Genomic DNA, 24,642 nt, shown 5'->3' on the forward strand with positions numbered 1-24,642 from the left:
TTTTTTTAAATTATCAACTAGTAAAAACTTTGATTTTGATACTATATCGCAAGATCCTGGATTCGTATCTCACCTTTTGTCACTTACCCATTGCAAAAAACTCATGTATAATAGACAAGATCATAGCACAATCACTCCTTGAGCCACAGAAAGGGAGCATATATACATACAAACACACTCAGCTGAGTTTTCCCATGGCTTCATATAATACATATAAAAACATATTTTAGAATCCTCACAAAATGGCCCAACTGTCATTTTAGCATATAAAACATTAGCTAACTAGGATGATAATGTTCAGCCATCTTGTAGGGCAGGTAGTGTTCAAGCTGAGTAGCAGGCTGTTGCCAGTTTTGTGTTTGTGAAGACTTCAAATACAAAGATGCAAGTTACTGCTCTAGTGCTGTCGCCTTCAGGTGCCAAATTATTAATACTCACAGCTTATCCATGATCAGATCCCCTACAAAACCAAAAATGGCAAAAACAAAATTAATGCTCCCATGAGAACAAACAAAATTTTGTTCCTAAAAATGCAGCACCTGTGCCAGTGCATGCATATGATCTCTGGTTGCCACATGGGCAATCAATACTAGGACCACGATACCAAACATAAAAAAGAAATCCTGATGCATCTTGGAATCCAAATGAAAATGTAATACCGTTATCAAAACACTAGTAAAACTCCATTCATCATTATGTAGACAATAGATTGAACCACTGAATCAGTTAGGCTTTACTCTTACCAAATAGTACATTTGCTGATATCACAAAATCACAATATCTATTATAAGACAACCAGGACCTTCCACTTTATTTTTCACTTTGAGGGCAGCATCATTGAGCAAATGATAAACCTGACGACATCTTTTTGCAAATAAAAAGCATGTGGCCATTATTTTAAATCTTTAACCTGTTACTTCTAGTGTGCAGTATATAGGTAATCCATCCACAAGTACATACTTTTGGTACACTTCATACTATATGGTCTCGATCATTGTTCCACAGCTATATGTACTCGGTAACTGAAGAACATGGCAACTTCATCCTAAAAGCCCAAAACTACCAAACAGGTAGTGACATTCCTACTAAGGTTTGGAAGAGTTTAGGAGACCAAGATATAATTTGGTTGAATAGCTTATTTAACAAAATTTTGAGACTTAGAAAAGATATCTTGTGAATAGAAGAGGAGCTTTTAACACCAATTTATAAAAAATAAGGGTGATATCTAGCACTGTGCTAACTATTGATGAATTAGGATTATGGACCACACAATACAACCTTCGGAAAGAGTGCTTGAAAGTCAAATAAGATGTGAAACAAATATCTTTGAAAGTCAATTTGGTTTTAGGATCAATAACAATTAAGGTTACTTATTTATTAAAACAATTATTGAGAAAGTATAAAAAGAAAATAAATTTGTATATGCTTTTCATTCATTTAGAGAATGCTAAAGTTCCTAGAAATTTATTATAATGGATTTAAAATAATATATATCTACTAATTTTATTGATGTTATAAAATGTAATCACTAGTGTTAGAATTATAGAAAGTGTAGTGAATTTTCTATTAGCATAGAACTTCATCAAAGATCCACGTTAAATCCTTACAAATCAATAATGCACAAACTTACCAAACATGTATGCTATAGACCTCCTAGGCATATATTTTATTTGTTAATAATATTGTTGTAGTGAAAGAAAATCTAAATAGAGTTAATTCTATAAATGAGTTATGTAGAAGTCATTAAAGCTCTTAGAAAAGGAGAACTAAGATCCAAGTATATATTATGTAATTTTACTAATAATACAAATAAATAGGAGTTTGACGGATTGAAACCCTATTTTCATTCTTGTGATTGCTCGCTTCTCCTTGTAGTCGCCACCTCCTCTTCAGACACTTCCCCATCTCCTCGTCATCTGGTACCGTAGCTCCTCACTATCACCGCCTCTTCAACGATGATTCCCTCCCTAGCGACCATAGCTCCTCGCTGTCGCTCCTCCCTGCATCCATGTGCAGCCCTCCGATCATGGCATCTCTCCCTCCAAAGCCGTCCCCATCAAGCCTCCTTGATACCCCCTCTCTCCTCCATGCTTCTCCCATTTCCTACTCTCCTTCCCACCTGCTATCTCTCTCCCCTCCCCCATAGCCGCCCTGTTGAGCTTCCATAATACCCCTATCCCCTTCCCTCCTCTTTCGTCCCTCTTGTTGTCTCTCCCCCTCCTTCGCCATCACCCCTATGGAGCGTCCCCGACAACACCCTCCCCATTCCCTCCTGCATGCTTCTCTCCCCTTCCCACAATCTCCCTCCCTCCTACTGGAGGAAGTTTATGCTGGCGAAAGGAATTGAAAATCAATCCCATGCCTTATATTAACTAGTTTATCTCTTTTATGTTTTCTCTTGTCGCTACTTCCTGTGATAGACTAGAATGCAAAGAATAACTAGAACTAGAAGATTTATGATAACTAATTGTTTAAAGTTGTGACACCTTTCTATTTCCTACATTTTTTCAAGAAAGTGCTTCAATAAGAGTGCAACAACCATGAACTATTGAACAAGTGCTAGGTAATAAACCAAGCTTCCTGTGGCGGTAACTTAGGTAAGCAGGCATAGTAAAGAATATATGTACAAGTTATATCCACCAAAGGAAAAGGCTGTCAATACAAATAAAAGAATGGAGAAGAAAGCCAATGTTGAAAGAACACAGAAGAGACAAAGATATACTTTTCAATAAGCTACATAAAATGCATATGCCCATTTTATGACTAGAATTCATTTGGTCCCAAATAAATAGTGTAGAACAGATCACAAACTCACCTGTTTCCTGCAAAATCCTCCCTAGCTTCATCTACTTATAGTCGAAGTTCGGAATAGGTGTGCTAGGTTTATCAAAGCTCTCCAACACCTCCGTCTTGCTGCCACCACTTTCGCTCTTTGCCTCATTCTCTTGTTGTTTCTTCCCACCACCAAAGATCCCCCCGAACCAAGATGAAGAAGATGATGACGATGACAAAGTAGAAGAAGAAGAAGACGTCGTGCCGAGGGGCTCTGCTCGGTAAGCCGTCTGCTGGAACCCCAGAGTGGAAGCAGAGGCCGCGGCGGTGATATTGGGCGGGACGACTGGGGCATTGGGGTCCTCCAACACGGGGGGCAGGTTCTGGGGAGCGCTTAGAACGCGGTTGAGCATGATCCCGGCGCCCTCAATGAGGGCCAGGAGGATGCCGCCAAAGAGAGCGGAACGAGCGGCGGAGCCGGGACCCTGGCGCATCTGGAGGAAGCCTCCGGTAGCGGCGCCGGCGAGAATGGAATTCCAGGGGTCCTCCTTCTGACGGAGGTAGACCATGGAGCAGTCGAAGGCAGAGAAGAGGCCGCCCCAGACGGCGAAGCTTCCACCGACGCGGGGGGCGTTCATGCGGACGGCCTGGGAGCCGCCGGCCAGGCGCTCGCCGTTCGGGAAGTTGTAGAGGCCTTTGATGAAGTGGAAGACAGAGCCCCCCACGGCGCCCATCGCGAACGCTCCGCCCACGTCGTCCAGTATCCGATCCGGGCACGGCTCCCGCGACGTCTCCGGCGTCCCCATCGCCGGCTTCCTCCTCCTCCGACCCTATCTAAAACCCTACCTCCGAAAAGAAACCCAAGGAAGCGGTTGTCGCAAGACCGCACACCACGAATATATGACTACGGCGGTGAGCGAATCCGACCCGGTGATAGTATTGGACTGGGTCGGTTCGACCAAGACCGGATCGGTCCAAGAACACCACGGCCGAGAAATCCAATCCTGAGAATATTATATTTTTCATTATGATTTTTATTTTGAAAAAGAAAAGTTCTATGTAGAGAATAGGCAACAACTGAAACCTCTAACTTATATGTTTTGTAAATGTTCTACAAATTAAATTTCTTTTTGGTTTTGAAATTTCCTGAAATTCTTTGGATCTTGTCTATGTTTTCCCAATTTTACAATGTTATATATATTTAAAAAAAATTTGAAACTATGATACTATGATATTAAAAATCTTATTTGGTTTGCAAAAAACTAGTAAAGAATTAATGTATAATATGATTAACATTAAGCATATGAACTGAAAAGCACTCTTAGCTCAAATGGATTTATGAAGTGGACTTTAAATAGTTAGGATATTATGATTTTTATTTTTTTATAGATAATTACTTCTTAACTAAAAAAGAAAATATATGGCTTGATAATGACTAAATGGTTCATGTAAATCGTTAAAAGTTACTATCATAATTTTTTTGACCCCCCAAAACAAACACCTTTTTTCTTTTGTGATTGTTCTCTCTCTTGTTGTTCTACCTATCTACCATTGAGAATGAAATAGTAATATTAATTTTATAAATAGGTATATGATGCAATAACATTAAGTATATAGCATAATAAAATTAATATTTATTATCAATCGGCATGTGAATCCTAATCACTAACACATGACTCCAGATCAATTAAGTCACGTAAGTTATACAGGGAATCAAGACATCAAAAGTCTTTGTTTCCCATCCATCTTTAGGCTTCGAGCAATTTCTCTATGAAGATTTCCTAAAGTTCTTAAGCAGAAACATCCAATCATAGGTCAGGAGAATTACATGTCGAGTGTTCTATAAAGCTGCATCCAGCAGAAGTCGTCAGCTCAGAAAAGACATGCAGCTTCATAAGGAGAAGAAGAAGAAGAGAGAGGAACCCATTAAGTCCTTGAGATAAGATCAGTTGATAAGAGTGAAAACATTACAAGAAAAAGAAGGTTACATGAGGCACCGATCCATCCACCCACACCGCCCAGTTAAGCCTCTTTCAACTGATGACAGACAGCTGAGGCACACAGCACCACTGCATTCTTCTTTCTTCTTCTTGAGTTGCCCATTCTAGTACACAGGCGATGTCGGCAAAAAAAAGCTGCTGCCATTAATTACCCTGTCTCCATTTGCCGCCTGTCAACCCCTCTCTCTCTCTCTCTGTATCCCCGAAGCTTTGGTGGCTGTGTCTACGTAACCGATGAAACGTTCCTCTCCTCTGAAGAAATAGCTGACAACTTGGGAGGACGAAGCCACAGTTTTATGCATCTGGTTCCAGTATCCCCTCTGCAAACAAGCATTCTCTGTGAGCAGAGCAGAGCATGACAGCTTTTTACTGGCTGCAATTATCCCCATTTTTTACATGAAAATATTTCGTCTGGTTATTCTAATTGATTCAATAAAAACCAGAAAGACAAAGAGTACTTGTCCTTTGCTTTTGCAAGGGTCCTTTTGTTTCCACATGCACATTACTCATTCTAATTGAAAAGGTTTTAGTTCTCTTGTTGGGTCTCATTCAAATTCAAGTCATATCAACTTTCCTGCGATGTTTTCTTCCATGTGTTACAGCAAAGTTTAAAGTACGTGTGGTGTTAGATGCTCGTCCAACACTTTGATTATAATTTCATCAGGAAAGCGGCAACGTAGCTGTTTGATAACCAAGCACTCACTGTGGAAGCTTGCGCTAAATGCAACGCATTGACTTGCTCTTGTATGTGAAGGTTGCAGGTTACAGGCACTGTGGGAAGATGAGGCATGTTGGAATGGAGATAGCTTGTCTTGTCAATGAGCCTCGCAGCTACGTTGCTTAGAGAGAGAGAGAGAGAGAGAGAGAGAGAGATAGATAGAATCTAGCTTGCTTTAGACTGCGGACAAGAAAGATTAGGGCCATAAAGTTTGATGGGTACATCATTCTTACAAAACAATAGGAAGGGAACAAACTTTTGGTACATGACTTTGTAAGTCATCCTTGAGTCTGTACCTATTCCAGTAATATCTATAAGCCAAGCATCCATATGCTGGATTCAGAGTAAAAGCAGAACAATGTTACTTTTCTGCACCAGAATTCCTCGAGGCTTCAACATCCCTAGCCTTCTTCTTCCTTCTTCGGCTCCCATGGAATCCAAAATCATCCTGATATATGCAGTAGGATAGAGAACATAGACAGAGAAGAAACACAGCAGAGTTGGGAATTACTCGAGGTGTTGAAGGTCGACCTTCTTATGCATGCAGGAGATCATCCAGCACCATTTAATTATTGTTTCATCTGTAAAGATTCTTGGACTGGAGGCAACGTAGCTGCTTGATAACCAAGCAAGCACTTCAAGTAAGGCATTGTCTTGCTAGTCTATGTTAAGCTTGCAGGTTATAGCTAGGCACTGTGGGAAGATGAGGCTTGTTAGAGAGAGCTTGCCTCGTCCATGGACGAAGCAGCTAGAGAGATGAGAATCTAGCTTGCTTTAGACTAAATTTAAGGGCGCCACAGTTTGATGGGTACATCATCCTTACAGAACAACGAGGGAACAAACGTTTGGTACATGACTTCGTACCTAATTCTATACATTTATCAGCTAAGCATCCATATCAGAGTAAAAGTAGACCAATGTTACGTTATTGCACCAGAATTCCTCAAGGCTCCAACATCTTCCCTCTTTGGCTCCCATGAAGAGTAGAAGTGATCCATTAATATCAGCTCAAGCTCCAAACCATGGGGTAAACAGAAATGGAGAAGGAAACACAGCAGAGTTGAATGGTTCTCGGAGGACTGATGAACATGATTAGGATTACATCAGAAGATAAGACACTGCGATAGATAGCATTCGGTGACTTGAATTAGCAGAACTCAGTGACCAAAAAGAACAACCCAGATGTCGGAGAAAGCCTGCAGGATAAGTGGATGGAGATGGGAAGAGTTCAAGCACAGGTAGGACTGCAGCAGGCACTCCAAATCTTGGGCGCCGAAGATTTGCCGTTCGGTGATCATCTCCACCATGGAGCTGCGGAAGTCGTTGTAAGGATCGCTCGACCGCTTCACCACGGCGAAGCCTTTCTTCTCTTTCCTGCCTGCCGGAGAGCTGACGGAGAGCAAGCGCTGAAACCCCTTGCAGACTCCCCAAGCCTCGCGCTTCCTCCCTCGTCTTCTGTCCCACTGGGGTTTCTTTACGTTCTTGTTCTTCTTCTTGGACGTCGGCCTCTGGTAGAACTCGGAGGAGTCGGAGGAGAAGCTCCGCGATGAGAAGAGCATCTCCGTCTCCTCTTCCTCGACTTCCCTTCCTTCGCTGCTAAAGAAACCATCTCCGTCATTGTTGCTCTCCATCGACGAAGAGCAGTTGAACCCATAGCTGTTGGACGCAAGCCTCTTCTTCTTCTTCTTCTTCTTCTTCTTCCTCTTGACCACCTTTATCTCCTTCGTTTCTTCTTTCATGGCTCCATTAAAGCAGTAGTAGTAGTAAGAACTGTTCGAGGGGGAAGAAGGGGAAGACGGAGGGCACGTCCTCCCCTCCCACGCGCCGGTCTCATAGTACCCACCCGTCTCCCTAACTCTCCTCTCCTTCTTCCTCGCCTTCAGATCCTTCCACTTCTCATTCCTCATCATCAATCGAGAAGATTGCTCACACTCGACCGCACGCTTCGGCCGGCAGCCGCTGCAGACGCCCACCGTATTATGCCTGAGACGATCGTTCGGTACAGGGAAAGAGAGTGGACGACCGAGGCTGCGGTCTCGACGGCAAGGCACGAAGACGGGTTCAAGGACAGCATCGTCGAGGAGGGCCCGAGTAGAGGCGGTGGAGCTCAGATTGGTCGAGACGGAGGTGGAAGGCTTGCAGGAGGACCGGAACATGCGAGCGAGTCGTTGAGTGAGCTTACCACCACCATTCTTCTTGCTGCTTCTGTTGCTCTCCATGTCCTTCCTTCGCTCTCTGGTGCTCACATACCGAAAGGAGATGGTGTGAGAGAAGAGCGAGGGAGGTGCACCACCATTTATAAGGCTTGAAATGTGGGGTTAGATGCGAGGGGGGAATCCATGATGGATATGGGGATCTTATATTATCGGCTAATAATTGTGGTCGGCATTTGGTGTGTCTAATGGGACTCAATATTTCATGAACTTGTTCGACGTGGTGGATGCTTGCAGCAACATGCGGGCCCTACCATCATTGTGAGATCAGTCCTCGCGAGGACACTGACTCCCTCGTAAGGGACAGATACATCAGTAAGTCTTCCTACAACGACGCGGCTTGTAGCTCGTTGATCCATCGACAGGAACAGGAAAGTTCAAGTAATCCTCTCCTGTTTGGCATGCTATCAACTTCAGCCTAATCTCTACGAAAACAACAATGAAAATGAAGAAGATACGAATGTTGGGTAGATAAGATCCATTTTCATGAAAGATGCGGCAATATACATTTCTTGAATAGACTATTATTCAGTATGGTTTATGCATAAATAAGAATGATGATTAGGCAAATATGATTCACCCATTTATAGTCTTCAAATTTGGTCTAATAAATTTTATATCAAGAATATTAGTCCGTTGATGATGTATCAAAACCACTTACAGTTATTGAGAATTCGAAACCTCATCCGATGAATTTTTACTCGAAATATATTGGTCTCCTAATAGCGTATCATATTCACTTATCAAATGTTATGGTTTAAAATTATATTTAATAAATTTTTATACCGAAAAGATTACTTATGTACCTCATCTATTTATAAAAATTGAGAATATAAAATTTTATTTGATAATTTTTATATAAAACATATTGATTTAGTAGTGATGTGTCAAGCATTGAGTGAGGGTTAAAAATCTTATTTTCATCATTTTATTTTTATTTTTATAAAAAATATATACAGCAGCTAAAAATACAAGATGAAGATTAGAGACCAAGTCTTGTGCAAGAAACATGGCAAAAAGGTTTTGTGATGCATCAAATGTCTCCCTTTTTATATTGCTAGGGGAGTGGTTGTGATTCATTCCACAAGGACTGTTGATGTTCTTTTGTCATGCTGTTCTTTCTCCAGCTAAATCTTTTCACCTATCACTACTCTTTCTTCAACATTTGGCAAAGGGAATTAATGTGAAAAATAGTATATTTGCCATTGATGGCTCAGCAAAGCTACTTTGATTTCTTGCAATGCACTCACCACGACTCCACTACACATTGACTGTGACAGATATATACTACCCTCCTTCATACTAAAGGAGCCTTACACTTCATAATGTCCAAAAGGTGATCTGCTGTCCCCTTTCCTCAAAGTTGGATGTTCTTGAGCTGCATCACTGCCCAATTCAAGGCATGCCCCTGTCATTCATGTGTATTCCATAGATGGTTCACTCACACTGTAAGCAATGGGATGCTCTGCAAGTAAAAGTTTGAACTCTGCATAAAAGACATATAGCACCACCACATTCCATTTCATATGAGTGTTCATTTTCAAATGTCTATTCTTGTATAGATTGCCACAAATGAGCATGAAAACATGAGGCCAGATTTGCCATCCATGAGCTTATAGATATGAGATATGGATTTCATTAGCCAATTCAGCAGAAGTGCTTGACAACAGTAGGCTTGCTGCTGTTGTCCAGAACTCAGAAGGACAGAAAACTATTACAGCATGGATATCCATATAATTGGAAGTACAACAGTGAAGTGACCACTCCATTGACTCCCAAACATCTACAGTGCCACTTTCAGTGTTTTCCCCAACTCAAACAGTGCCTTTGGACATTAACAAGCCATGAACAAACAAAATAGTTGGTAACTAACCCGAACTCCAAGCCCAACCATTGTCCTACCTCATGGGATCACACTATCCCAAGCACTGCTGAATGCATCCAAGTTAGAGGTTGTGAGAGAAAGAGGGACTGATGCCTTCCTACCAAGTGTTTTTGAAATCCATGCAGCGAGGGAAGAGTGAGTGGACAAAAGCGGAGGTGAGCTTTGTCACCTCTCCTGTCCTTGTGGGCTCACTTCCCAATCACAAATGTCAGTTTGTCTCTGTCCATTGCCTGGCTCCAAACCCTTAGAGGACATGTGGCCCTTAGAAGATGAAAGAAATAAAAGAGCAAAGAAACAGAGAGGAAGGTTGACAAAAAAAATTTCTTTCATTTGATTAGGGGTTACTGATGGAGAATTTGGCGTATGTGGGGGATCTTTGTTTCTGACTCCCACAAAGGTCATTGGGATGGGCATGTCCCTCTTAGCTTGTGGGTTCAAAAAGCTCACCTGCATTGCAAGGAATGGATCCAACCATTTTAGGACACACAAGGGGGTAATCCAAGTGCTTGAGGACAAGCATGGGGAGGTCCTCCATGTTAGTCTCAATGTGGTGGAGGTTTCTACTTGTCTGAATTCAAAAATGGCCATGTATCAGTGCATACTTAGGTTTGTACATTTAAGATTTAGTAGAGACAAATACTTGATGAACTTGTTTGTAGCAATTGGGATTGTTACTGCCTGTCTGCTCCAATAGGTGGATCACAATTACCTTTAGATTTACAGGAGAACTCCATTAATATAATGAAAACTCTATATATCTGAAACAAGTAAAAACTAATATATCTGTAATTTTGTACATCATCGTATCTTCTATTCTGTGCTTAAGATTATAGACATATTTTATCATTATACAAACATGTAATCATAGATGTTTTACAAGTCAATCACGTAAGTGATGACATATGTGACTTTTTTATTTATTATATTTTAATATTTATCACTTTATATTATATATATATATATATATATATATATATATATATATATATATATATATATATATATATATATATATATATATATATATATATATATATATATATATATATATATATAGTGATGTCCTTAGATTCGTGTAATGAGAATCGGATCGTGATGAGGTCACAATAATGAGCCTGATTCGCCTTTAAACACGGATCCTAAATAATCCCAATCATATGTTACTCGAGAGAGACATCGAGATAACCGGACAAACTGATGTGTTGTATACCCGTCCATATGATAGATACAGTTGGTCTTATAGCTACTCATGTGGAGACACTAGGGATACAATATAGGTGCTCATTGGAGAATGAGTTCACTGATTGATCCGCTTACAGAATGCTAAATGGTTGATGATGCCTTATTGTTAGATAGTGATTCCGTGGTCCTAATGGTGTATCGGTCCTTAGACTTGAGACACCAAGGATGTCCTATATGAGTGCTCCATTCTTTGATACCGGACTTATAGGTTTGGATGTCTCATATCTAACACAACCGGTCATCAGGAGTGGTAATCAACTTTACGAGGGCTATTGAGTGTCGATAGAGGATCATCTACTCTCGGTGTCATGAGAGGAATGTCTCATGTATTCTTGCTCAGATAAATCCTTGTCCAGAGTCATTCGGATTTAGAAAGAAAGAGTTCTCTAGGAGAATTCGATTAGAGCGAGACTCGAGTAGAAACCGTATAGGTCTAACAGCACCATGCCCGATATACAATCTCTGAAATATTAGATGGATAAGCGACTATAGGTACACAGTAACTGAGGATGGATAGGTTCAATAGATTGGATTCCCCTATATCATCTGGGGACTACGGTGTAATGGCCTAGTGCGTCTGCAATCGATGAGTCGAGTAAATTATTATAGAGATAATAATTCATTGAGCCAAAAGGAGTTCTGATAGGTATGACTCACGACCAGCTCGATATTGGGTATAGAGGGTCACATACATATGATAGGCATTGCGATGAGTAGAGGTTCGGATATGAGATATCCGTCGGAGCTCCTATCTTATTGGATATCCAATAAGCCCATGAATTATTGGATCTTATGGATGAGATCCAATAAGAGCTCATGATAGATTATTGGATAGAGATCCACTAATCTAAGAGGCTTGGATAGTCGAATGGAGATCCAATACCCAATATGGGAAGATCTATTAGGGTTAAGTTGATAGGAGACCTCTATAAATAGGAGGGTTTCAATAATTTATAGGCTAGAGCTTTTTACTTCCTCTCCTATTCTCCTTCCCCTCTCTATCTCAAAGCAAGCTTGGAGATTTAAGGAGCGTCATCGCAGCCCTACTATGTGGATCACCACTAGTGAGGAGAGTGCTTGACCTCCTTCACCCTCTCTCAGAGATCTGTAGGGATACAGGGATATATGACCTCCCTAGGTAATACAATCTATCTAACATGTGATTTTCTATTTCGTGGATTTTTGCGCACCAATCTTCGCACAACGACAAACATATCTTTAGGAATTGGGGATTTTATTTTCTGTTCTTCTGCTGTGCATGTGATGTCACCCCCAAGATTTCCCAATAGTGGTATCAAAGCTAGGTTGTTCGTGCAAAAATTGGTTTTGAACTGCGTGTGTTGTATTTTGAAGAAGCTTTTTACATCAAAATTATTAACGCAAAAGCGAAAAAGACAGCAATTGTTGCTGTCCTTGTTGCTCTCGCTGCCATTTGCATGCAGTAGGCTTGCTATTGGCGGCCGGCAACCTACGAGGGCCGACAGCCCGCTGGCGCAGCCTACAACCGCTGGTGCTGCCACTGGCAGTCCGCGTGCAGAGGCACCATGGGGCAACGGCACCTACGGCCATTGTACCCGCGGGGTGAGGCACCATAGTGTCATGGACTTAGTTGGTTTTGCCTATATCGTGCAGCACCCTTGCGTATCGATCCGTAAAGGTTAGCCTCCTCGAAACCTCCTATGGTCCCTTAGGACATACAAAAGAGAAAATGGGTTAGAGAAAGCATCTTACTCGGGATCCATAAGCAAATATTTTCGAAAATACTTCATAGCCAATGCAAATTACAAATAGACTTTACAAGCTTTGAATGGTTGCACAACAAATGGTCAAAATGGTCCACTATAAACCGAATATCTCTCACAAGTGTCCACATGACACAACCTTTATTTACAAGCCTAAAAAGGCCACCAAACCCAACTAAAATGGGGCTGTTAAGCCTTCGACTGTCCCTCTACATGCTGTGTAAAGCATGAACAAACCAAAAGACATGGACATACATAAGTATTACATCAAACATCTTGTTTAGAATTTTGTCCGTGAGATTCTCCCCCACTTATTCCTTCGACGTCCTCATCGAAGCCTTTGCCGACACTACAACTCCTTGCCTTTGCTGAGTCTTCAATCTTCTACTCTAGCTACAATATGCCTCTTGGCTCCTAGCTGCTCTCTACTACTATTGTGGAGTAGTCGAACTTTCGATCCACCATGTTGCTTCAACTCGCCAATAACTCTAACTCTAGTATGGGGTTGGCTGAGTTGTGTTGATCCCTATTAGTTCCTACGGATCCTTCAGATGAAAGAAAAGACCATCCTCAGTATGCGCCAGTCTCCCAAATGTCTCATACTGCTTGAACTGGGTGGATGCTTGTTTAACGAGCATCGCCTCGTAAACTTTTGAAGTTTTAGGTCATTTCTCCACCAAATTTGTCCATCGACTCTTCTTTTACTTAGTTGTCACTTCAAAGTAGATTTGCACCACTTCCGCTTTTGATTGGCATTCTGTTGGGAAATGAAGCGGATAATCTACTCTCAGTAGCACTGATATGTTGGGAAATCATGGGGGCGACATCACATGCGCAGCGGAAGAACAAGAAAACAAAATCCCCGATTCCCAAAGAGATGTTCGTCGTCGTGCGAAGATTGGTGCGCAAAATCCACGAAACTTAAAATTGCATATAGAGTAGGTTGTGTTACCTAGGGAGATCGTATATCCCTGTTGCCTTGTAGATCCTTAGGAGAGGGTGAAGGAGGTCAAGCGTCCTTCTCTCTAGCGGTGATCCACACAGCAAGGTTGCGACGACGCTCCTCAAAACTCCAGGCCTGCTTTGAGGTGGAGAGGAAGAGGAGAATAGGAAAGGCAAGCAAAGGCTCTCTAGCCTATGAGGCTCTGAATCCCTCCTATTTATAGAGGTCCCCTATCAAACCCTAATGGGTCCTCCCCTAGTGGGTATTGGATCTGCATCCAATAAGACAAGGGCTCCATCGGATATCTCATATCCGAACCTCTACTCATCGCAATGCCTACCATATGTGTGTGACCCTCTAGGCCCAATATCGAGCTGGCCGTGAGTCATACCTGTCAGAAATCCTTCTAACTTAGTGAATTATTATCTCTATAATAATTCACTCGACTCATCGACTACGGACGTACTAGGCCACTACGCCATAGTCCCCAGACGATACAGGGGAATCCAATCCATTGGACCTGTCTGTCCTCAATTACCGTGTACCTATAGTCCCTCATCCATCTAATATCCTAGAGACCGTATATCGAGCATGGTGTTGTCAGACCCATACGGTTTCTACTCGAGTCTCGTTCTAATCGGATTCTCCCAGAGAACTCTTTCTCTCTTAACCCGAATGACCCTGACCAGGGATTTGTTTGAGCAAGAACACATGGGATATTCCTCTCATGACGCCGAGAGTGGTTGATCCTCTATCGACAGTCAATAGCCCTCGTAAGGTCGACTACCACTCACAATGACCAACTGTACTAGATCTGGGACAGCCAAACCTATAAGTCTGGTATCAAAGAGTGGAGCACTCATACAGGACATCCTTGGTGTCTCAAGTCTAAGGACCAGATACACCACTAGGACTACGGAATCGCTGTCTGACAATAAGACATCATCAACCATCCAGCATTCCGTAAGCGGATCAATCAGTGAACTCATTCTCCAATGAGCACCTGTACTGTATCCCTAGTGTCCCTACACGAGCAGCTATAAGACCAGCTGCATCCATCATATGGATGGGTATACAACACACTAGTCTATCCGGTTATCATGATGTCCCTCTCGAGTAACCTATGACCGGGATTATTTAGGATATATGTTTAAAGGTGAATCGATCTCATTATCGTGATCTCATCACGATTCGATTCTCATTGCATAAATCCAAAGACATCACAATATATATATATATATATATATATATATATATATATATATATATATATATATATATATATATATATATATATATATATATATATATATATATACATATAAAGTGATATACGCCAAAATATAATAAGCAAAAAGATTCTGTATCAAGTCACATGTGCCATCACTCACGTGATTGGCTTGCTGGGCACCTATGACTAACAATCTCCCACTTGACCTAAAGCCAATCACATATGTGTTTGATCCCCATCAGACCCCTGTGACGCTCAAAGACAAAATGAGACAATGGCTTTGTCAGTGGATCTGCAATGTTATCTTCGGAAGGAACTCTTTCCACTACTACATCTCCTCGGGTTACAATCTCTCTGATAAGCTGGAACCTCATCAGAACACTTCTGATGAGACCCGGGTTCCCTTATTTGAGTAATCGCCCCGTTGTTGTCGCAATATAAGGAGATCGGCTCCTCGCTACCCAGCACGACTCCCAAATCTGTGATGAACTTCTTCACCCAGACTCCCTCCTTTGCTGCATCTGATGCAGCAATATACTTCGCCTCTGTGGTCGAGTCAGCGGTAGTATCTTGCTTGGAACTCTTCCAGCACACTGCTCCTCCATTCAAGGTGTACACATACCCTGAATTCGACTTGCTATCATCGACATTCGACTGAAAACTTGAGTCTGTGTAGCCTTCAACCTTAAGGCTATTACCTCCATAGTAAAAGATCCTTAGTCCTTCTTAAGTACTTAAGGATATACTTTACTGCTTTCCAGTGCTCCAAGCCTGGATCCGCTTGATACTTGCTCGTGACACTCAAAGCATGCGCTATATCAGGCCTAGTACATAGCATGGCATACATGATAGACCCTATTGCTGAGGCATAAGGTATCATATTCATGTTCGCCCTTTCTTCTGGAGTCTTTGGGGACATACTCGTAGAAAGCGATATCCCATGTCTCATCGGTATGAGACCTCTCTTGGGATTTTCCATGCCAAACCTTTTGACAATGGTTTCTATGTACCTAGACCGGGACAAGCCAAGCATCCTCTTGGATCTATCTCTATAGATTCTAATCCCCAAGATATAGGATGCTTCCCCTAAGTCATTCATGGAGAAGTGTTTAGATAACCAAGCCTTTATTGTGGATAGCATTCCTACGTCGTTCCCAATGATGAGGATGTCATCCACATATAATACCAAAAAGGTGATAGCGCTCCCACTTACCTTCCTGTACACACAAGGCTCATCTTCGTTCTTAACGAAGTCATAAGATTTGATTGCCTCATCAAATCTTATTGTTAGAACCCTTGCAGATTCTAGACTTGGGGTTGATCTCTTTAGGGGATCGGCCTCCTTGGAACTCTATAGGGGTTCCTCCCTCCAAGTTGCTGCTCAAAGGCTGCAGAAAAGATTCATCTATTGCTTAAGAAAAGAGAAGGAATACATGGCTATTTATAGGGCTTCTAAACCCTAACTCCTAATAGGACTCCTACTTAAGACTCTTACTTCTAACCAACTCCTAATAGGACTCCTACTCAAGACTCCTATTCCCTTACAACTCCTAATTCTTCTTTAAGAAAAAACCTCCTACATGAATGCCCCTCTCAATTAGGACTCTCCTAACTAGAGTTCTAACAGAATGTCCCTCTCAATTAGGACTCTCCTAGCTAGAGTCCTAACAGTTTTACATGAATGTCCCTCTCAATTAGGACTCTCCAAGCTAGAGTCCTAACAGACCCGCCCTCTTCAAATTAGTCTTGTCCTCGAGGCTGATGATTCGTGAATTCTGGGAATTTGATCTTCAAATCGTCATAGTTCTCCCAAGTGGCATCTTCTATTGGTAGGTTCACCCACTGTATTAGCACTTCATTAGTGGGTCGTCATCGTCGAGTCACGATCCGTCGATCAATAATGGCATTTGGCTGGGTCTGGAGTTCTCTTTGGGTAGTCATATTTGGTGGGTGGCTTTGGGCTGTCTCCAAGCACCTATTTAAAACTTCCGTCTGGCTGTTGGTTTGTGGGTGATATGTCGTACTCTTTTTCAATTTAGTACCCTGCATATGGAATAACTTTGTCCAAAATCTGCTATTGAAGATGCAAGTAGAATTTGTCACAAGCACAATACGTCCCTTATAGCATAATTCTTTTGAGTCCCGATTGTAATGAGCCACGGAGCTTGGTGCTTCCTCTATTTTTTTTTTTTTCTTACTGGTCTCCGAATCTTCCTGCCATTCCATCTTAATATCCTCAAGGAAGTCGCTGGTTGGAAGTAAAACGATCGAAAATTCAGCTTGCTCAGGTAGCTGCGAAAGCGCATCTACAAGAACATTCTCTTTCCCCTTTTTGTAAGTTATTTCATAATCAAATCCAAGAAGTTTTGTTACCCATTTTTGCTGCTTAGGGGATGATATCTTTCGCTTTAAAAAGTACTTGAGACTTTTATGGTCGGTTTTAATTTGAAATCGTCGACCAATCAAGTAGGGTCTCCACCTCGTTGCTGTGGGCACAATGGCAAGCATCTCCTTATCATATGTTGACTTATTTTGATGGGAGGGAGATAATGCCTTGCTAGTGTATGTAAGTGGTTGACCATCTTGCATGAGAATGGCTCCAATTCCGACTCCAGATGTGTCGGCCTCAATAATGAAGGGTCGGTTGAAATCTGGTAGTGTTAGCACCGGCGTCGTCGTCATGGCTGTCTTAAGTTTGTCGAAGGCAGCGGAGGCTCTTTCTGACCATTGGAAGACATCTTTTTTCAGTAAGGAAGTAACTGGTGCACTAATCTCTCCATAGTTTTTCACGAACTTGAAGTAGTAGCCTGTTAAACCCAGAAAGCCATATAGCAATTTTATGTTCCTCGGGGTCAGCTAGTTTTGCATTACTCCAATTTTGAAGGGGTCTACTGCCACACCTTCCTCTGATATGATATGCCCAAGATATTCCACCTTCTTTTGAAGAAAGCAAAAATTCATAGTGGTTGTTGTGTGTTCAAAAGGTGGTTTTCGGTATGTCTTCTTCGCATACTCGTATTTGATGATACCCGGATCGAAGGTCTAGCTTTGTGAAGATTTGTGCTCCCTTAGCAACTCATCTACTACTAGAATAGGGTATTTATCCTTGATGGTTATGTCATTGAGAGCTCGGTAATCAACACATAATCGCCATATTCCATCCTTTCGTATGAGGAGCACCGGTGAGGAGTAGGAGCTGCAACATGGTCGAATAACTCCTGTTTTGAGCATCTCTTTTACAATCCTTTCTATTTCATCCTTCTGGAGATGTGGATACCGATATAGCTGAGCATTTGTTGGAGATTTGCCTGGAAGAATCGTTATACAATGATCATGCCGACGGGTAAGAGGTAGGTTGCGCGGTTCGTCAAATATATCTGAAAATTCAGCAAACAAAGGAAGTAGATTTGGATCTTCAAATTTTGTTGGCTCTCCCTTAGTTTGCTGCTCAAGTTGTACCAAAAAGCCGCTGCATGCTTTATGCAAAACCTTCTCCATTTGTTGTGTGCAAATCGTCGTTACATCGCCCTTACGTTTCCTGTGCAGTATCACCTGTTTCTCTTTACTATAAAATTTTATAATTAGTTGCATAAAATTCCAAGAAATATCACCTAATGTCATCAACCATTTAATTCTGAGTATGGCCTCATGATCATCAAGAGGGAGGAGGAAGAAATATGCAATTATCTCTTGGTCCTGCAGCAATAGTTTCACCTGCGGGCACCTATGATTACACTTCAAAATCCGTCCGTTGGCGACCTTAACGACAAACCTGCTGCAATTCTCAATAGGTAAGTTCATACGGACAGCAACCTTACTATTTATGAAGTTATTAGTGCTGTCCGTCTCGATGAGAACAGTGATCGGTTGTTGTTTGAGAAGGCCTCCAACTTTCATCGTTTGCGGGTTTGAGTAGCCAGCTAGTGTATGTGCCGTAACTTCGGTCGGTTGTGGCTCTTCTTCTACATCTTTTTCTTCATATTCAAGGCTCTCTTCTAAATGTTCAATGACCTCTTCTTCTATCGGTTCAATCATAAGAAGTCCTCTTTTACTACAGCGATGCTCATGGCTCCACGGCTCGTCACAATGCCAACATAACCCCTTCGCATATTGCTCCCGAAGCTCTTCTCTTGTTAACCTCTTTGGTGTAGGGACTTGGTCAATAGTAGGGGGGGCTGAGGGCTTCAATATTACTGGTTGAGGAGTGACCCTAGTCCTCCGAGCTTCATGGTTCAATTGCTCCTCTTGATGTCGTGCGAAAGAGATGGTTGCCATAAGCGTATACGGTTGTCGCGCTTTAACTTCTCCTCGGATCTCCGGCTTCAAGCCCTCAATGAAGGTCCTCAATAGCTATTTTTGAGACCAATCATGAGTTTGATTAGATAACCTTTCAAACCTGGTTTGGTACTCCTGAATGGTGGAGGTTTGTCGGATCTTTGCTAGTTGTTCGTCAATATTCTTGTAATCGGTTGGTCTGAAGCGAATCAGTAGTCCTACTTTGAATTGTCGCCATGAAAGGACTCCATAAGTATGTTCAAACCAGTAAACCACTGTATAGCATCCCTTTCAAGATGTATAGCTGCAATTTTCACCATAGATACATCCGCGATTTTGTGGTACCGAAAATATCGCTCCGCGCGCGAGATCCAACCAATCGGGTCTCCTTCTTCCCATCTAGGGAAGCCCACTCTCATGCATGGATAGTTGGGGTCAGTCATATAGCCTCCCCTCCCTTGGAAGTCATCTCTTCGGGCTTGGTGTGATTGGGCAAAGCTCTCTCCTTGATATGATTTCTTCGGGCTTAGTGGTCGGCCCAATCTAAGTTCGGTAAAGAGCATCCGAATCTTATCCTCCATTCGCGCCTCCAAGGCTTCGAATTTAGCATTGATTGCCTCCTTAGATGCCATAGTATATGCCCCCAAATCTATGATATTAAGATCTCTCTTTTGTTGTTGGGTTAAAGGCATGTATAGGTTGAGAGAAGTGATGGTTGAAAGGGTTGGTGGATTGGTGGATGTAGGATGTGGTTTAGGCTTGTTTTGTGGCTGTTTTGGGTGCAGTTTGAGGGTGTGGTTTGGCAAAGTTTTAGGGTTATGGATGAAAGTTTTAGATCTGTGGTAGATGATAGCAAAGGTTTGACAGAAATCCGTGGAAGTTGCAGCAAGTATGTGCTGTCTTGTAAGAGTAGAATTGTCGTCGAAGAAACAACGATTTCTCGACGTAATTTCCATCAAAAACTTGAGAGAATTGAGGAGGGAATTGATAGCAAAATCACAGTTTATATGACAGCAAGGATATCTAATTTAATCAAGAAAATTTCGATAGTATAACAGCAAGGAAATTGGTGCAAGTTGCAATTACATAATTCTCGTCAAAAATTTTAGCGGGATACGATGAAAATTTGCAGTAACATAAAATCATTTTTAGAGATGAATTTTCTTAATAGATCAATCTTAGATGGAAGCCAAGATGATCTATGAAGTGTATAAGAAATTTCATTAAAAAAAGATTGCAAATAGATGGGTTAAGGCAACAATATGCGGCTGAAATTTTCTACAGCACAGATTTTTAGATATAGCAGATTGGACGTAGTGGTTTATATTGAGAATTTTTTAATGAAACCAAAGGGAAATCTACTGTTAGGAAGTTTCAAAGTTATCATAAAAATTTCGTACAGATTTGGATAGAAACAATATAGTATCAAGATCAAACAAACAGTGCTATGCAGCTGAAATTTTACAGTGCATATTTTTAAGTATAGCAGATTAGACGTAAAAGATCAATAGTTTATATTGAGAATTTTTTGAAAAAACCAAAGGGAAATCTGCTGTTAGGAAGTGTCAAAGATGTCATAAAAATTTCATAAAAATTTGGATAGAAAAAGCATAGTAGCAAGATCAAACAAATGGTGCTATGCGGTTGGAATTCTACAATATGTCTTTCGTCGTAGAGATGAAAACTTTGTGACGAAAGGTTTATGCAGCAATATAGAAATAATTTTTTTTTTTTTTGGATTTTTGAATAAGGATAACTAAATTGCAGCAGCAGTAAGGTAGGAAACCAGAACCTATTGCAATTCACGGGGAGATCAAAGGATGATCTGCGGTGGTGGAGATGACGACAGAATTTGGTGACGATCTTTTAAGCAATTGTGGGAATTGCTTTAAGCGGTTGTGGAGGGTTGATGGATGGCTGTGAAAGGGCAACAAGATGCCAAGAACACTGCTCTGATACCAGGTGTTAGAACCCTTGCAAATTTTAGACTTAGGGTTGATCTCTTTAGGGGATCGGCCTCCTTGGAACTCTATAGGGGTTCCTCCCTCCAAGTTGTTGCTCAAAGGCTGCAGAAAAGATTCATCTATTGCTTAAAAAAAGAGAAGGAATACATGGCTATTTATAGGGCTTCTAAACCCTAACTCCTAATAGTACTCCTACTTAAGACTCTTACTTCTAATCAACTCCTAATAGGACTCCTACTCAAGACTCCTATTCCCTTACAACTCCTAATTCTTCTCTAAGAAAAAACCTCCTACATGAATGCCCCTCTCAATTAGGACTCTCCTAACTAGAGTTCTAACAGAATGTCCCTCTCAATTAGGACTCTCCTAGCTAGAGTCCTAACAGTTTTACATGAATGTCCCTCTCAATTAGGACTCTCCAAGCTAGAGTCCTAACACTTATGTTCCAACTTCGGGAAGCTTGCTTTAGTCCATAAATGGATCTAAGCAACCTACACACCTTATCTGGGCAGTTCTTAGACACGAATCCCTCAGGTTGCATCATATACACCTCCTCCTCGAGGTTCCCATTGAGGAATGCGGTTTTCACATCCATCTGTCAGATCTCATAATCAGAGTGTGCTGCAATAGCCAATAGAATTCTGATGGATTTTAGCATTGCTATGGGTGAGAAAGTTTCGTCGTAGTCAACACCTTGCCTTTGACGATACCCCTTAGCCACTAGCCTTGCTTTATAGGTCTCTACCTTTCCATCTACTCCGATCTTTTTCTTAAAGATCCACTTGCAACCGATGGGTATAATACATTCGGGCGCATCAACTAGGTTCCAAACCTTATTGGAGTACATAGAATCCATCTCAGAATTCATGGCTTCTTGTCACTTCCCAGAGTCTATACTCATAATAGCCTCCTCGTAGGTTTGAGGATCAATATCCTCAACATCCTCTCCTCTAATATGTCCCACATATCTCTCAAGAGGATGGGATACTCTATCAGACCTGCGTAAAATTGAAACTTGTGTATTAGGTACCTGAACAGACTCGGGCTGTAGAGTGGTGCTTGAGCTTGGTTCTCCAACCTCGCTCAACTCTATCATTCTCCCACTATCTCCGCCAAGAATGTGTTCCTTCTCAAGGAACACTGTTCTCTTAGCTACAAAGACCTTTTGGTCCTCCAGATGATAGAAATAATACCCACAAGTTTCCTTGGGGTATCCCACAAATTTGCATCGCTCTGTCCTTGATTCTAACTTATCGGTGTAGTGTCTTTTAACATGGGCAGGGCAGCCCCAAATTTTAACAACCTTAAGATCAGGCTTCTTCCCTTTTCATATCTCATATGGTGTAGACACTACCGACTTAGTTGGAACTCTGTTCAGAAGGTAAGCTGCGGTTTCTAGGGCATATCCCCAGAATGAGATGAGTAGGTCAGTGAAACTCATCATGGACCGTACCATATCTAATAACGTACGATTTCTCCTTTCAGAGACACCATTGAGCTGAGGTGTATAAGGAGGTGTCCATTGGGATAATATCCCATGGTCCTTGAGGAATTGAGTAAACTCTGTACTTAAGTACTCACCTCCTTAATCTGATCGAAGAGTTTTGATACTCTTTCCGGTCTGGTTTTCCACCTCATTCTTATACTCTCTGAATTTCTCAAAGGCCTCGGACTTGTACTTCATTAAGTACACATATCCATACCTTGAGAAATCATCAGTAAATGTAATGAAGTAGGAGTAACCTCCAATGGCATGAGTTGACATGGGTCCACATATATCACTATGTATGAGTTCCAACAACTCAGTGGCTCTCTCTCTAGTTCCACTAAATGGAGAGTTGGTCAGTTCTCCACGAATGCAAGGCTCACAAGTTGCATATGACACATAGTCGAATGGATCTAGATATTCATCATTTAGTAACTTTTGAATCCTTCTTTCATGGATGTGACATAACCTATAATGTCATAGGTATGCACTGTTCACCTCATCTCGTTTCCTAGATACTTACATTCATGATATATGGAGTAGTGTCTTGCATAAACAAACCTTTATGCAATATTCCTCTCGTCAATCTCCCCTCAACATTGCTAGAATTTACAATAAATTGTAGATGTGATAAGCAATACTGGTATCCAATACCTATGCACTATCACAAAAATCTGACAATTGGAGATTGATCATGAATGTACCTGAAACTTCTCCAAGCTTCTATTTCGCCCTTTCTGCAAGGTACTCTTTGCAGTTTCTCTTCCAGTGCCCATCTTTACCACAGTGGAAGCACTGGCCTTTGTCCTTTGCTGGGTCTTTCTTAGCAACCTTTGCTTTACCTGGTTTGCCCTTGCCCTTAACCTTCTTAAGGGATCTTTCTGCTTTCTTTTTCTTTTTGGTCTCACCAGTGTAGAGAACTGGCTTCTCTTTCTTAATAGTACTCTCTGCCTCCCTCAACATATTGAGGAGCTCTGGGAGAGTCACCTCAAGCTTGTTCATATTAAAATTCATTATGAACTGTGAAAAAGAATCTGGTAGGGACTGAAGCATAATGTCCACACACAAGTTATCCTCTAGGACCATTCATAGACCTGTGAGTTTCTTTATCCACTCAATCATCTTTAGGACATGGTTCTGAACCGATGTCCCCTCAGTCATCCTAGCGCGGAAGAGGCTCTTGGATATCTCATATCGCTGAGTCCTTCCCTATTCCTCAAATAATTTGTGGACATGTAGGAGAATGGATCTGGCATCCATCTTTTCATGTTGTCTCTGTAACTCAGGAGTTATAGAGCCCAACATATAGCACTGAGCAAGAGTGGAGTCATCAATGTACTTCACGTAGCGAGCAATCTCATCCTCGTTTGCCCCTTCTTCGGGCGCAGGCATCACTGTATCAAGGACGTACACGATTTTCTCCGCTGTGAGAACAATTCTTAAGTTATAGAGCCAATCCATATAATTTGGACCAGTGAGGCGGTTGACATCAAGTATGCCACGTAAGGGATTTGAAAGTGACATTTTCTGAAAATAAAGATGCAGCAGAAATGAATAACATGCAGATTTTGCAAGAAATAAACTATCAAGATATGGACTTCTATCTTAATATGCTCCCACTATTTTACTAACGAGTCACGCGACACCCTTAGCACGTGAAACGGAAGTCTTCGGCAGACTTCTAGTGGGGATCAGGATCCAATCAGCGTCTTAGTGTAACCTCAAGGGACTCGACCAATCATACTAAGCCTAAAAGGTAGGCAACTCTTGCCGATCACAACTCCTTGTGATTCCCGTCCTGTTCGGCCTCCGAATCACCATGGCCTCGAGGGACTCGACCAACCATGATGCTCGGTTAAGTCAACACCTTCGTTACAAGATGAGTCTGATTTGATGATATACCCTCGAGGGACTCGACCAAGTATACCATGCCCTCAGGTCACCGGTGACATCTCTATATCGTAAGCAAGATAGCGAATCGCGATATAGGTGAGTCTCGAGGGACTCGACCAACTCAACCTACACCGGGAATCGGTTCCTACTTATAACGATGGAAGACCACGTGGGTCAATCTAATTGCCTCACGTTTTTCGACTAAATATTATCGAGAGATGTTTCTATGATTTGATCTCCTAATATGACAAGTCACACATATACATATTTAATATATG

The 24,642-nt window shown here is 41.7% G+C and overlaps 2 protein-coding genes across 2 annotated transcripts; both read right to left on the reverse strand.

Moving 5' to 3' along the window:
* Positions 1 to 138: 138 nt before the first annotated feature.
* On the reverse strand, positions 139 to 3,648 carry LOC135597186 (mitochondrial import inner membrane translocase subunit TIM17-2-like). The gene is made up of 2 exons (XM_065089804.1): positions 2,816 to 3,648; positions 139 to 460 (listed from the first exon to the last, which is right to left on the reverse strand). The coding sequence occupies exon 1, from the start codon at positions 3,576 to 3,578 to the stop codon at positions 2,847 to 2,849; it is 732 nt and encodes a 243-aa protein (XP_064945876.1). The 5' UTR covers positions 3,579 to 3,648; the 3' UTR covers positions 139 to 460; positions 2,816 to 2,846.
* A 2,740-nt stretch (positions 3,649 to 6,388) lies between these two features.
* On the reverse strand, positions 6,389 to 7,733 carry LOC108951714 (uncharacterized). The gene has a single exon (XM_018820529.2). It carries the CDS (start codon positions 7,707 to 7,709, stop codon positions 6,648 to 6,650), a length of 1,062 nt encoding a protein of 353 aa, XP_018676074.2. The 5' UTR covers positions 7,710 to 7,733; the 3' UTR covers positions 6,389 to 6,647.
* Positions 7,734 to 24,642: the final 16,909 nt, after the last annotated feature.

The sequence above is a fragment of the Musa acuminata genome, chromosome BXJ1-11 (genome assembly GCF_036884655.1).
Source record: "Musa acuminata AAA Group cultivar baxijiao chromosome BXJ1-11, Cavendish_Baxijiao_AAA, whole genome shotgun sequence".
NCBI classification, from domain to species: Eukaryota; Viridiplantae; Streptophyta; class Magnoliopsida; order Zingiberales; family Musaceae; genus Musa; species Musa acuminata.